General features: G+C 32.8%; 1 protein-coding gene across 1 annotated transcript in view; it reads right to left on the bottom strand.

Moving 5' to 3' along the window:
- Positions 1–626: 626 nt before the first annotated feature.
- LOC139515867 (uncharacterized) overlaps positions 627–16,186 on the bottom strand; it is an 86,741-nt gene continuing 71,181 nt past the window's right edge. Inside the window, exons 8-11 of the mRNA XM_071305604.1 lie at positions 13,109–13,245; positions 8,490–9,695; positions 4,623–5,109; positions 627–3,718 (exon numbers count right to left, since the gene is read on the bottom strand). Coding sequence (XP_071161705.1) covers positions 3,657–3,718; positions 4,623–5,109; positions 8,490–9,695; positions 13,109–13,245 — 1,892 coding nt within the window. The 3' untranslated portion in view covers positions 627–3,656. The remainder of the gene's footprint in view (positions 3,719–4,622; positions 5,110–8,489; positions 9,696–13,108; positions 13,246–16,186) is intronic.

Raw genomic sequence — 16,186 nt, 5'->3', positions numbered from 1 at the left:
ATATAAACTTTATCATATATATATATACTACATACCCCCAGTTTTGGTTGAAACTCGTTAATTGGTTTTAGAGACAAAAACCTTTGATAAAAGTTTACGAGGACAAAAATAAGGGATGGCCATACCTTATATGGACCTATATGATTCATAAACAAGAATGTGTCCAAAGTACACGGATGCCCCACTCGCACTATCCTTTTCCATGTTCCATGGACCGTGAAATTGGGTAATAATCTAATTTGGTATTAAAATTAGAAAGATTATACTATAGGGAACATATGTACTAAGTTTCAAGTTGATAGGACTTCAATTTTATCAAAAACTACCTTGACCAACAACTTTAACCTGAAACTCCCACTTTCATTTTCTATGTTTAGTGGATCGTGAAATTGGGGTCAAAAGTCTAATTTGGCTTTAAAATTAGAAAGATCATATCATAAGCAACAAGTCTACTAAGTTTCAAGTTGATTGGACTTAAGCTTCATCAAAAACTACCTTGACCAAAAACTTTAACCTGAACGGACGGACGCACAAACGGACGCACAGACGAACGGAGCCACAGACCAGAAAACATAATGCCCCTCTACTATCGTAGGTGGGGCATAAAAAATAGGCTTCACAATGTCAGTTTATAAATTTTACTTACAAAGTGTTGTTAATAGTGAAATGGATAATTCTTTCAATACTGCATGATCATGAATGAAAATAGAACATAACATTAACAATGAAATGTACTGCCAATTATGGACTCCTTCTACTTTTGTTTTTATTTGTTATATTGCAAATCAAATAATTCATATTGGCCATGACCATGAGTAATTATAGAAGTTATAGGATTTTTTTATAAAAAAACCTTTGTATTATAAGAAAAATATCAAATATAAAGATGTGGAGGCCTTCAACCCCTGAATCAGCTTTTGCACATTTAATGGCATGCAACAATGTACTGACAGATAGAAAATACTTATCGACCTGTAATGTTTTAAAGATTTAAAGCTATTGTGAATCAAAACCAGAATACAAAATTTCGAAAATTGTGCCAACTTATTAGAATTATAAATGACAAACTGGATTCTCTCTGATGTTTTAGCTGTCGGCAGTGCTGCTACCTTTTTTTTTATGTAACTCTTATTTATGTTTCATCAACAAATGAACAACGCAATGTAATATAAATAAATATTTTTCTGTATAACTTCGGCCAATTTGGGAGATAACCAGATAAATGACATACAACGTTGATGCAAAATTTTGCCTTCTAGGAGACTATCTCCTTGTACTTATCTTACAAATAATATGTAAACAAAAATGTACAGTTAATCCCAACAGGATAATATAGGGAAAAAGGCAACTGCTTTGGATCCGAGCAGAAATAAAAGCTGAATTTCAAAAACATCTGGTCAAACTTGCAGGTTGATATGAATAAAATATCATGCAGTTTATCCCAATTGATACGATATTCCCGTGCTTGCATTTACTATCATGATTTTCTTGATAGAGGTTTGCTGCTCACAAGGAAGCTATTAAACCAAGAGTTCCAAATGGTGAAGTTGAAATCATCCCTTCGTAAATTTTACGGACGCCATCACGAGTTGGTTGACCGTTATGGAATAACCGTTTCACAAATGATATCGGATATGTTCCTTACGTCGTAACTACAATCCCCTTCCCTTTCATGAATATGACCTACCGAATTAGACTATTTACCGGATTTGTAATCACTTAAGCAACACGACGGGTGCCACATGTGGAGCAGGATCTGCTTACCCTTCCGGAGCACCTGAGATCACCCCTAGTTTTTGGTGGGGTTCGTGTTGTTTATTCTTTAGTTTTCTATGTTGTGTCGTGTGTACTATTGTTTTTCTGTTTGTCTTTTTTATTTTTAGCCATGGCGTTGTCAGTTTGTTTTAGATTTATGAGTTTGACTGTCCCTTTGGTATCTATCGTCCCTCTTTTATCCCAGTAAGTTAATGTAAATAAAACAAGTCTTTTAGAATTAAAAAAAATAAAACCTGTGGTAGATTCCAATAGGAAACGATGAACTTGTTATTTTTAAATGATAGTAAACCGGTGCAAATGTACTTAATAATTATAAAGATGTATAAAATAATTTCCCAGAAAATTTGACCACAAAAAATGGGCGCAAAAATGACAAAACTTTTCGAAAAATGCAATAGATTAATTAGACAAATTAACATAAATTAAAAAAAAATAGGCGAATGCAAAAATGTGTATATTATTTGATTAGGATTTAATTATTAAGATATGCTTCAACTTTTAATAAATAAATATATTAACATAAAAAAATCCTAGACTACATGTATATGAAATTTAATGACATAGTTTCTAACCTAAATTAATTTTTGTTTATTAACTAAAATTTAGCACCAAAAATAGAATTCAAATTCTTCACTTGTCATATAACTGTTTTTATTCTAAAATTTCTACTGTTTCTTTTTTTTTAAGAAGGAATTACTTCTTTAATTATAAAATATTATTTTATAATGTGGCCAATAAGGAAGAAATATATTTCAGATTTTTTGAAAAATAAACATAGGTAGATCAGATCTGCAATTCTTAATATACATCTCTACTTGTCTTTTTATAAAGATCAATCTAAAATTTCATTCAATTTATTTGATTATGAAATCTATATTAAATACATATACTTGAATTCTGATAGACTTTCACAAAATGGCCAACATATATATAAAAAGGAAGATGTGGTATGATTGCCAATGAGACAACTCTCCACAAGAGACCAAATGACACAAAAATAAACAACATTGGGTCACCGTACAGCCTTCACCATGTATGTCATTGAATAGGTTAATGTCACAGTTTTAACATAAATATTCATGCAAATGACTTCATTCCTATATATGATTAAAGGTACGCATTCAAGTCATAATACTTTTATACAATATTTTTGGAATCAATAAAGTAATTGATCTGATTAAAGACTCATTATGGCATAGTGGTCCTGTGTAATGTCCTGCTTCCTAAAATAATAAACATATTTTCTCTTCAATTTGTGTTAAGAAGGTTATCATGTTATATTTGAAGTATCTCTCTATAAGTAAGAATTTTCTCTCTAGTTTAAATAATAAAATAGTTTATTTTTCAGATTCAGCGTTTTTATAATAGTTTGTATCTAAATGAAGAACAAGTTTGCATTTGAAGGTTGAAAAATATCCTAAATAACCTTTTTTGAAAATTGTAATTATATCTTTTCATACACATTTTTGAATAAGTTTTTGTCCTATCAACATTACTCCAGACCTGTGATCGATATTCTGTGTTAGACCCGCATTGTCGTAGACTAATAGTACAGCAAAAAGCTGAAAGCATAGTTTTACTAGGCCTACCCTTCTAGTCATTTTAAGTTTTGGGAAACAGAAAAGTGTGTGTCCAGCTTACCCACTAAAAAATTTCAGCACAACACTTTCAAATATAGAGTCATTTTTTTCTGTAGTTTCTGAGAAAAATATGACGAGAATATTTGTTGGACGAAATGAATAACATACAAATGAAAAACTGAAATGGTGATTGCAATGTAATCCAAACACTTCTTAGGTTTGGGGTGTTAAAACTATGACAGACACCGTCTGTCTATTCTCTAATTGATGGTATGTTTGGTCACTTCAATACAGGAAAAATCACTTAAAGTAGTAGTGATATTCTATTTTGTCTGCAAAATTCTGATGTGGGATTGAAGTTTCTGAAATAGATAATATGTAATTGCATTTAATTATGTATTATAATGTAATTGATCTATATTAAAACAAGAATGTGTCCCCAGTATACGGATGCCCCATCCGCACTATCATTTTCTATGTTCAGTGGACCGTAAAAATTTTGGAAATATCTAGTTTGGCATACAACTTAGAAAGGTCATATCCTAGGGAACATGTATAATAAGTTTTAAGTTAATTGGACTTCAACTTCATCAAAAACTACCTCGACCAAAAACTTTGTCCTGAAGCAGGACGAACGGACAGGCGGGCGCACCGACCAGAAAACATAATGCCCATAAATGGGACAAATAAAAATATTTATAATATCTCTGTTACAGATTGACTGTTAAACTCTTAGGAAATACCCTTGCCTCATTCAATCAAAATATGTTGTAGGTAAAGTACATTTTTATTGTAATGTTTGTTATTTTATGAAGCATGCAATTCTGAATCTTATTAAACTTGGGTTATAAATCATTCAAACAAGTTCTTATATGAATATGTATGCTATGTGTTCATCCCTTTGGAAAAGATGCCTTTGAATGTTATTTTGTTGGCTTTTCGTGTTTGTTGTTGTTTTAAGTAATGTTTTACATTGTGAGTGTTTTGTATCATGTTTAAATTACAATGTGGTGTTTTGAACTTTCTTCAAATTTAATGTTTTATCTCATTGTTGAAGTTCAGTTTCTGTCAAATTAGTGGCACCTCCACCAACGGTTTTTGGTATTTCATCTATATTTGTTTGTTTTTTTTCATAAATATTTGTGTTTCATACTTTTCTAGTTCTCTTAAAAATTGAGGGACTTTCCATTTTTTTTTACTTTCTCCCTTTCTATCATATCCATAAAATCGTAAAGGATAAATATCATTAAACCGGTTAAGAAATACCTGTCTGAACTCGTGCTATCATCTCTTCGAGATCCTTTGGCTTCAATTCCATTTTCCTTATCTCCTTCAACCTATTGACATAGGAGTCCCCTGATGGATTATTACGCTGGTCAAACCGATCCAACATATCCTGAATAATAGTAATCAGTATATGGTACCGTGCATCATCTAATGCAAACGTTCCAGAATGCTGCATTTCATTTCTTATCAAACGGATCCTCTCAATGTCATCACCAATGCATGTATCGCTTGGAAAGACATAGTCAACTGTTTGACCACCTCCCCAGCCTCTGCTTGGAATAGTTTTATTGAGCGCACGAAGTTCTCTGTACAGTCTTGTTATGTCATACTGCACACGTGTTTGAAGTATTTTTCCAATATTTTTATCAAGGTCTAAACGATCATACAAAACACTCCCGAATATTTCAAGAACTACCATTGACAGTCTGGCAAAATTACGTTGTTCATCACTTGATCTGTCAGAATCCTGAAAAATACAATAAATATGTTTGAAAAAAGAGGCTCTAAAAGAGCCTGTATCGCTCTCAACGATATAGGGATCAATCAGATATATTTATTTGTTGATTATTTAGCATGTTAAAGTTACTCTCTGTGTATTATAGTTTTCAAGATAATAGGCAAAATGAGAAAACAAATGGTAAAACTTGTCATTCAAGTGCAATAACACTTATGAGAAGTCGTTTGACAGTTTTGACGTATACAGTATTGGTAATCGGGAAATTGATTGCTGTTCTGCTTAAATTTTTTGTCTTGCCTTGACGGAGTCAAAAATCGAGACATATGTATGCTGTTTCCTGCGGCAGACGCGTCAACGTCAGCAATGTAATTAGTTTGTGATGATGTAATTTATGGTGTACAACTTGTAGTAGGTCAATTATTTTTAGTATGCTGTTGTATTAGCATTAGTTCATCTCATAACTATGGATATTATTTGACACAACTTCATCAGGCATGGTCTATTGACTTTAAAACGTTTGCTTGGTTGCTTGGTTTTCGTGTATTAGTTAGTGATTAGGTCAGCTTATGGGGAACCACTAGTAGTGGGTCAATGAAACTGAGTGTGCAGTTGTATCAGCATTGACATTGGCACCATCTCTTTGTTATAAATATTATTTGGGGCCCCTCAGTCATGGTCTATTGACTTTGAAACGTTTGATTGGTTTTCATGTATTAGTTTGTGATTATGTCAGCGTATGGGGAACCACTAGTAGTGGGTCAATGATATGTATTGTGCAGTTGTATAAGCATTGGTACATCTGTCATCTGCATGATCTACCGAACTGATTTCCAATGGGATTAGATAACATCACCTCTTCAGTTATGGTATATTGACTTTGAAATTTGCTTATTGTACATGTAATAGTTTGTGTTTAGGTTTGTTTAATATGAACGACTTACGATAAGTTAATGGTATTTAGTATGCAGTTTTATTAGCATTGGCACATCTCATTAACATGGAGATTGTTTAGTCATGTACCTTTAGTCAATTGACTTTAAGTATTGGCATTACTTACATGTTAAAGTGCTGCCTGTTTAATTTCAACATTTGCTTTATCGAAATTACAACCAGATACTTCGCAGGGCGCAGCTTTATACGACCGCAGAGGTTGAACCCTGAACGGTTGGGGCAAGTATGGACACAACATTCAAGCTGGATTCAGCTCTAAATTTGGATTGTGATTAAATAGTTGACACAGCATAGGTTTCTGACACAGAATGAATGTGGTCTAATGAACTTAAAATATTTTTTTTGCCTTTGAGCAATTCACTATGCTGTTGAATATTAATCCTCTCAATAAAATGTTTGAAGAAATTTTTTTTATTTATGAAATCTGAAATGAGAAAAATTTAACCCCCCACCCCCATTTGTTTTCACATCCCCCTTTCCCTTTTTCCAAAACTGATCTCAATTCAAATTTCTAATGGAGTTTGCAACAATAACTACACATTTAAAAACATCATAAAATATTAAAATGTAAAATAAAGTGCTTGTTATCACTGAATGGTAAAGATTGTTTTAATTTATCAGATGGTAGAAAAAGTGAATATACATTGTATATTGTATAAAACAATGATTTAAGTTGATTCAACTACTATTCTGGACAAAGAAAGATAACTCCAATTGAAATTGCAATTAGATATTTCTTGCTATTGCGCAATACTGAGTAATTGAAAATATTTACTGTGGCACAATACTGTGCAATTGAAGATTTCTTGCTATTGCGCAATACTGTGCAATTGAAAATTTCTTGCTATTGCACAATACTGTGCAATTGAAGATTTCTTGCTATTGGTGAATACTGTGCAATTGAAAATTTCTTGCTATTGCACAAAACTTAATATAATAATTTTGGATCCTGATTTGAACCAACTTGAAAACTGGGCCCATAATCAAAAATCTAAGTACAAGTTTAGATTCAGCACACCAAAAAAGCCAAAGAATTCAATTTTTGTTAAAATCAAACTTAGTTTAATTTTGGACCCTTTGGACTTTAATGTAGACCAATTTGATAACGGGACCAAAAATTAAGAATCTACATACACAGTTAGATTTGGCATATCAAAGAATTTTTGATGAAATCAAACAAAGTTTAATTTTGGACCCCGATTTGGACCAACTTGAAAACTGGGCCAATAATAAAAATCTGAGTACATTTTTAGATTCAGCATATCAAAGAACCCCAAGGATTCAATTTTTGTTAAAATCAAACTAAGTTTAATTTTGGACCCTTTGGACCTTAATGTAGACCAATTTGAAAACGGGACCAAAAATTAAGAATCTACATACACAGTTAGATTCGGCATATCAAAGAACCCCAATTATTCAATTTTTGATGAAATCAAACAAAGTTCAATTTTGGACCCTTTGGGCCCCTTATTCCTAAACTGTTGGGACCAAAACTGCCAAATTCAAACCCAACCTTCCCTTTATGGTCATAAACCTTGTGTTTAAATTTCATAGATTTCTATTTACTTATACTAAAGTTATTGCGCGAAAACCAAGAATAATGCTTATTTGGGCCCTTTTTTGACCCCTAATTCCTAAACTGTAGGAACCAAAACTCCCAAAATCAATCCCAACCAATCTTTTGTGGTCATAAACCTTGTGTCAAAATTGCATAGATTTCTATTCACTTAAACTTAAGTTATAGTGCGAAAACCAAGAAAATGCTTATTTTGGCCCTTTTTGGCCCCTAATTCCTAAAATGTTGGGACCAAAAACTCCCAAAATAAATCCCAACCTTCCTTTTGTGATCATAAACCTTGTGTTAAAATTTCATTGATTTCTATTCACTTTTACTAAAGTTAGAGTGCGAAAACTAAAAGTATTCGGACGACGATGACGATGACGACGCAGGACGTCGACGCCAACGTGATAGCAATATACGACGAAAAATTAAAATTTTTGCGTTCGTATAAAAAGGTGAGACATATATCTGTGTTAACAGTTTATTTCTGTTTAAACGTTATTCCAAATCATAGATAAAACATGCATTTTACCCCTATGTTATACTTTTAGCCATGTCAGCCATCTTGGTAAGAAGTGCACAAAAATACCCTTTTGATGATTGCGGCCATGTTTGGTTAGTTTAATCAAGTAGTTTAAGATAAGAAGATTTTTTGTAAATGGAAACGAACAACGAAGACACTGACAACGACAGGGACACCATGTGGTGAGAAAAGCTTGTCCCTTTGGGTCAGAAGCTAAAAAGGATAAATATCGTCATTAAATACATGTTCACTACAATAAACATATTTTTGAAAGGACTATAAACAACCTAAGTATAATGTCATTCAAAAAAACTTCTTTTTTTATTATTATAATCCCTTCTATATTTTATATACCTTAGATGTCTCACAAAACCAGTCATCTTTATATCTATGATTAACTGCATGTTCCTGACACAAGAATGTTTCTCCATCTGTCTTCTTTCCAAATTCTTCAAAGCTATTCTCACAGGTATAGTTTGTTAAGCTGCATTTCCATTTCTTTTTAAAGGACACATTTGTCATTCTATATCTAGTGGTCAAAATTCTGTTGATTTCTCCTTCAATAAAATTGAATATTTCATTATACTGACAAGGTTTGTCTTTATTGCTTTGCCAAATTTGTAGCTGTATCATATTACCGAACTTCACCAGAAGCAACTTTATACATCTACAGTCAGAAACATCAAATACACAGCAATCTTTAAAGAGTCCTTCCTGTTGTTGAACAGATGCTACTGAAAACTTTCTTATACATGAGACAATGAGATGGCTAATAAGATAAGGTGGCAGAAAGTTGAATATAAAGCATAGACATGTTGATTTATAATCATCTTCTACTTTGAATAATTTATCAATTGTTTCTATCTTTTGCAACTGCATCATGCATGGTATGTAGAAATAAGACTCTTCATCACTGTTTACTGGACTTGTGATTGTCTGCACCCAAGGATTTATTATAATGTCAAACTTTTCCATTACAGCAAGTAAATGGTCTTGATGTTCCCTAATGTTAGCTGGTTGTGAATTAAATATTGCTTTAATCAATTTAAAACTTATCTTTCCAGTTTCCTTTACTTTTTTCCACTCGCTGAAATAAGGTAATTCTTCCTGAAACTGTGTTGCAGTTACAATGCATTTGAAGGCGTCTGCCAGCCATTGTGCGTCAAGTATGATGTACTCTGGGATATCATGGAAGAACACTAAGTTGCCAATTTCATGTTGATATCTTAAAAAAAGACTTAGTTCTTCTTCTTCTGTTATTGGAATAGATATATTAGAAGCTAATTCTTTGACTGTCTTGAAAGAAAGGATCCGTATGCGTTTTTCTGATGTATATTCAGCATGTAAAACTCTCTCTAGTTGTATAAATTTTACAGGATATTCCTTCTCTGCTGTTTTGGTTTTGATTCCTAGGGACAATATATCGTCTCTAATTTTTTGAAACTCATCATTACCATCATTTTTGTTGGAAATTTGATGACATTTTCTCAAATGTAGACTTGTATCTTTGCAAAGTTTATCCATGTGAGATGTTAATTGCTTTGAACATTCATTTCGGTCCTATTAATTGAAACAAAAAACGTAAGGTTTATATTAAAACTGTCAGAGGTGAATAGCAATAATAAAACACAACATGACATATAAAATAACATATTTGGTTTCTTTTCTTTCACAGTAAGATACTGTAATCCAACTTATTTTTCTTATATACTTTTTACATAAATGTGCCTTTCTATTCTTATTGGCTACGATTTATGTTTTCTATTTTCTAATGTTGTTGGTGTACTCAAAAGAAGAAAATTAAGAGATAACTGTATTGTATTTGAAGCTTTGCGGACGTCCATCGGTAGTTTTACTGTCGCAAATTTAGATTACCTGGTGACGCGTAGCAGAGACAGGTAAACGGGTATTTGCGACAGTAAAACTACCGATGGACGTCCACAAAGCTTCAAATACAATACAGTTATCTCTATTCTAATGCAAAACAAGTTCATAATTAAATTTCAATCATTATTTAAGTGTAAAGAAAATTCCGCGAAAAGACGAGATCTTCTTTGGTCCCTACACTAGGTGACGTCATAGGTATGCTTCCGGCGTCAAACATAAACACCGGGCATTTTCTGGTTTCTGTGTCGCTTCAGACTGTAATAAAATTTGATAAAAAGAAGATTTTTTGGTGCAACATGTGAGTTTTTTGGCTTTTTATTGTGGAAATTACATGTCAATACATTCAGCAATTCAAAATGTCGGCTTCCTTAGTTACAGACAAAATTACCATGCAGCAACCAAACAATGGGTTGTATAACAGGTTTGAAAATTTCATGACAGATAGATTTTCACCCGATGAACATTTAAACACCATGTCAGATTTGCTCTAAATGGTTTAGTTATAAGCGAAAAACTGCATTTTTACCCCAATTTCCTATTCTTAGCCATGTCGGTCTTCTTGGTTGATCCAGGCTAGGTCATTGGACACATGTTTTTAAACTGGATATCCCAATTAAGATTGTGGCCCAGTTTGGTTAAATTTGCCCAGTAGTTTCAGAGGAGAAAATTTTTGTAAAAGTTAACCAACGACAGATGACGACAGACGTCAAGTGATGAGAAAAGCTAACCTGGCCCATTGGGCCAGGTGAGCTAAAAATAACAACGTGTGGTTGAAGGTGCATTTTTTTAAAGTCATATAGAAATGAGAAAATTATAAATTCATCAATTAAAGGTAATAACTCTTGAAACTAGAGGCTCTAAAGAGCCTGTGTCGCTCACCTTGGTATATGTGAATATTAAACAAAGGACGCAGATAGATTCATGACAAAATTGTGTTTTGGTGATGGTGATGTGTTTGTACATCTTACTTTACTGAACATTCTTGCTGCTTACAATTATCTCTATCTATAATGAACTTGGCCAAGTAGTTTCAGTGGAAAATGTTAGTAAAAATTTACAAATTTTATGAAAATTTTTAAAAATTGACTATAAAGGACAATAACTCCTTAGGGGGTCAATTGACCATTTCAGTCACTTATTTGTTAATCTTACTTTTCTGAACATTAATGCTGTTTATAGGTTATCTCTATCTATAATAGTATTCAAGATAATAACCAAAAACAGCAAAATTTACGATAAAGGGCAATAATTCCTTAAGGGGTCAATTGACCATTTTTATCATGTTGACTTATTTGTAGATTTTAGTTTGCTGAACATTATTGCTGTTCACAGTTTACCTCTATCTATAATAATATTCAAGATAATAACCAAAAACAGCAAAATTTCCTAAAAATTTCAGGGGCAGCAACCAGTTGTCCAATTCATCTGAAAATTTTAGAGCAGATAGATCTGGACTTGATAAACAATTTCTCCCACTGTCAGATTTGCTCTAAATGCTTTGGTTTTTAAGTTATAAGCCCAAAACTGCATTTTACCCCTATGTTCTATTTTTAGCCATGGCGGCCATCTTGGTTGGTTGGCCGGGTCACTGGACACAATTTTTAAACTAAATACCCCAATGATGATTGTGGCCAAGTTTGATTTTATTTGGCCCAGTAGTTTCAGAGAAGAAGATTTTTGTAAAAGATAACTAAGATTTACGAAAAATGGTTAAAAATTGACTATAAAGGGCAATAACTCCTAAAGGGGTCAACTGACCATTTTGGACATTTTGACTTATTTGTAAATCTTACTTTGCTGAACATTTTTTCTATTTACAGTTTATCTCTATCTATAATAATATTCAAGATAATAACCAAAAATAGCAAAAATTTCCTTAAAATTACCAATTCAGGGGCAGCAACCTAACAACGGGTTGTCTGATTCATCTGAAAATTTCAGGGCAGTTAGATCTTGAACTAATAAACAATTTTATACCTGTCAGATTTGCTCTAATTGCTTTGGTTTTTGAGTTATAAGCCAAAAACTGCATTTTACCCCTATGTTCTATTTTTAGCCATGGCGGCCAACTCAGTTGGTTGGCCAGGTCACCGGACACAATTTTTAAACAAGATACCCTTATTATGATTTTGGCTATATTTGGTAAAATTTGCCCCAGTAGTTTCAGAGGAGAAGATTTTTGTAAAAGATAACTAAGATTTACGAAAAATGGTTAAAAATTGACTATAAAGGGCAATAACTCCTAAAGGGGTCAACTGACCATTTTGGACCTGTTGACTTATTTGTAAATCTTACTTTGCTGAACATTTTTTCTATTTACAGTTTATCTCTATCTATAATAATATTCAAGATAATAACCAAAAAGAGCAAACATTTCCTTAAAATTACAAATTCAGGGACAGCAACCTAACAACCAATTGTCCGATTCATCTGAAAATTTCAGGGCAGTTAGATCCTGACCTGATAAACAATTTACCCCATGTCAGATTTGCTCTAAATGCTTTGGTTTTCGAGTTATAAGCCAAAAACTGCATTTTACCCCTATGTTCTATTTTTAGCCATGGCGGCCATCTTGGTTGGTTGGCCGGGTCACCGGACACAATATATAAACTAGATACCCTAATAATGATTTTGGCAATGTTTGGTTAAATTTGGCCCAGCAGTTTCAGAGGAGAAGATTTTTGTAAAAGTTAACGACGACGGACGCCGGACGACATACGACGACGGACGCCAAGTGATGAGAAAAGCTCACTTGGCCCTTCGGGCAGATTTGATTTAAATGGATAGTATGTTAACCTCAAAATAGCCCTTACCTTAGACAAAAAATGATTTGTACTCCTATGTTTTCTTTTGCAATCTCAAAAATTATATGAAAATAACCTTTTCCAACCTTTAATAAAGTTAAGAGCTGTAAATGTGAAAACAAAAAGATAAATAATGAAACTGATCATTGAGGATAAATCTTGACTGATTGATTTTGAAACACAAAAGCCCTGGTCTAAATATTCTTAAGTGTCAAATTTAAAAGGAAGTGAGTAGTAAATTATATCAAACAAAAAAGAGAACTGTACTTTGATGTATTATACCTGTAACTCATCTGTGTGTGTGCCAACAAAAACCACTGGTGGGTCAAGTAGAGTATCTTGTTTAATAGGACCAACTTCATTTTTGTCTGCTCTGCATCCATAACAGTGTATTGTGTCCATCCAAAATTTGAAAGTAGCTATTAAAAAATCATATTTTATATTGATTAAAACAAAATTCGCCGAACCCTGTGTCTTTCCATCAGCTGTCAATATAAAAGAGTTATGATATCTGTAGTAAAATACTTCGCTGAGCGCAGCCTGATATGCCTGCAGAGGTCAAACTCTGAACAGTTGGGACAAATTTGGACACAATATTCAAGCTTGATACTACCTGAATGTGAATTGTCATCAAAGTTTTGACATAATATAGGTTTAATACTGAAACAAAACAAGCATTCTGAGAGTATTGCATGACAATGCATAGTCCCCTACCGGGGAAAAAATCATTATACTGGAACAAATGCTAACTTGTTTTATAACTTGTCATGGTGTAAACAAAAGGAAAATATCAAGTCAATATCTTCAAGCATGAATAAACTAGAGGCTCTAAAGAGCCTGTGTCGCTCACCTTGGTCTATGTGAATACTTAACAAAGGACACAGATGGATTCATAACAAAATTGTGTTTTTGTGATGGTGATATGTTTGTAGATCTTACTTTACTGAACATTCTTGCTGCTTTCAATTATCTCTATAATGAACTTGGCCCAGTAGTTACAGTAGATAATGTTAGTGAAAATTTACAAATTTTAAATTGTTAAAAATTTACTATAAAGGGCAATAACTCCATAAGGGGTCAATTAACCTTTTTGGTCATGATGACTTATTTAGGTTTTACTTTGCTGTACATTATTACTGTTTATAGTTTATATCTATCTATAATAATATTCAAGATAATAACCAAAAACAGCGAAATTTCCTTAATATTACCAATTCAGGGGCAGCAACCCAACAATGGGTTGTCCGATTCATCTGAAAATTTCAGGGCAGATAGATCTTGACCTGATAAACCATTTAACCTCATGTCAGATTTGCTCTAAATGCTTTGGTTTTTGAGTTATAAGCCAAAAACTGATTTTACCCCTATGTTCTATTTTTAGCCATGGTGGCCATCTTGGTTGGTTGGCCGGGTCACCGGACACAATTTTTAAACTAGATACCCCAATGATGATTGTGGCCCAGTAGTTTCAGAGGAGAAGATTTTTGTAAAAGATAACTAAGAATTACGAAAAATGGTTAAAAATTTTCTATAAAGGGCAATAACTCCTAAAGGAGTCAACTGACCATTTCGGTCATGTTGACTTATTTGTAAATCTTATTTTGCTGAACATTTTTGCTGTTCACAGTTTATCTCTATCTATAATAATATTCATGATAATAACCAAAAACAGCAAAATTTCCTTAAAATTACCAATTCAGGTGCAGCAACCTAACAACGGGTTGTCGGATTCATCTGGAAATTTAGATCTTGACCTGATAAACAATTTTACCCATGTCAGATTTGCTCTAAATGCTTTGGGTTTTTGAGTTATAAGCTTAAAACTGCATTTTACCCCTATGTTCTATTTTTAGCCATGGCGGCCATCTTGATTGTTTGGCCATGTCGCCGGACACAATTTTTAAACTAGATACCCTAATAATGATTTTTGCCATGTTTGGTTAAATTTGGCCTAGTAGTTTCAAAGGAGAAGATTTTTGTTAAAGTTTACAGACGACGGACGCCGGACGCCAAGTGATGGGCCAGGTGAGCTAAAAAAGTGTGGAAAACTGATTATATGAGTGAATTTTTCAAGTCCAATGACCATAACTTTGCACAAAATTATCAAACTAAAACAAAAATTTAAACTTGATCTGTAACTTGTCATCATAAAACTATATATCAATTATCAATAAATATCTTCAAGCATTATGAAAAGTGTGGAAAACACTCTAACATTAGATATGATTAATAGTTCTCTAAAATTAGATATGATGTAAAACAATGTATATCTATTTTCAAATTATAATCAAATATAATATAGATTTGTAACTTATCTATAAAATGTAAACAACTTTCATCAATACACAATGTACAGTAATGAAATGTATACCTTAATAAAAATAGATTTTTATCTTATTAAAGTATTTCACTTCATAATTATATATATATATATATATATCTGTAACAATAAGATCTCCATGCCTTATATATCATGTACTGTAGTACGCCGCTAGATTAAAACTGACGAGGAAAGGTAACACACGGCCAACGAAAGCTTTATTATTGTGAGTCCCAGGTGGTCGTGTGGTCTAGCGGGACGGCTGCAGTGCAGGCGATTTGGTGTCACGATATCTCAGTAGCATGGGTTCGAATCCCGGCGAGGGAAGAACAAAAAATTTGCGAAAGCAAATTTACAGATCTAACATTGTTGGGTTGATGTTTAGACGAGTTGTCTATATATATATATATATATATATATATCATTCAGAAAAAAATTAGTTTATACAAAACAAACAAACCTGCAAAAAATTCTTCAAACAATTTTCCAAAGAATGTCTTTTAAAAAAATGAGTTATCTTCCTTTAAACAGAAATATGGTTTTACATACAATATGTAGTACTCTAACGTTAGATATGGACCATGTTAACTCTGGACTAAATCATTAGACCAGAACAAAATTCAAACTTGATCTATAACTATATACATGATAAAACTATATACCAAATGTCAAATCAATATCTTCAAGAATGAAGAAAAAGTGTGGAAAGCTGATTTGCCGGACTGACGGATGGACAGACAGACAGAGTGCAAACCTAAAAGTCCCCTTCGACTTCGTCGGTAGGGGACTAATAAATATGGTCAAAGATCTTACTAATCTAATGCGCAATACTGTGCAATTGAAGATTTCTTCTTGAAACTTTTCACCGAATGTGTCTTCGGACGCAGACGACGACGGCATCATAGCATTATACAAACCCAAGAAAATGTTCGTGGTCGTATAAAAGTAAGTCTATTTATCAGAAAATTCCAGAATTTGAAACATGAGTGCATACACTGAAATGTCCCATCTGCTGTACTTAAATTGATTTAAAATTGATC

The sequence above is a fragment of the Mytilus edulis genome, chromosome 3 (genome assembly GCF_963676685.1).
Source record: "Mytilus edulis chromosome 3, xbMytEdul2.2, whole genome shotgun sequence".
Classification (NCBI taxonomy): Eukaryota; Metazoa; Mollusca; class Bivalvia; order Mytilida; family Mytilidae; genus Mytilus; species Mytilus edulis.
Note: the sequence above shows the minus strand (reverse complement) of the source record. Positions and strands in the feature narration are given on the sequence as shown.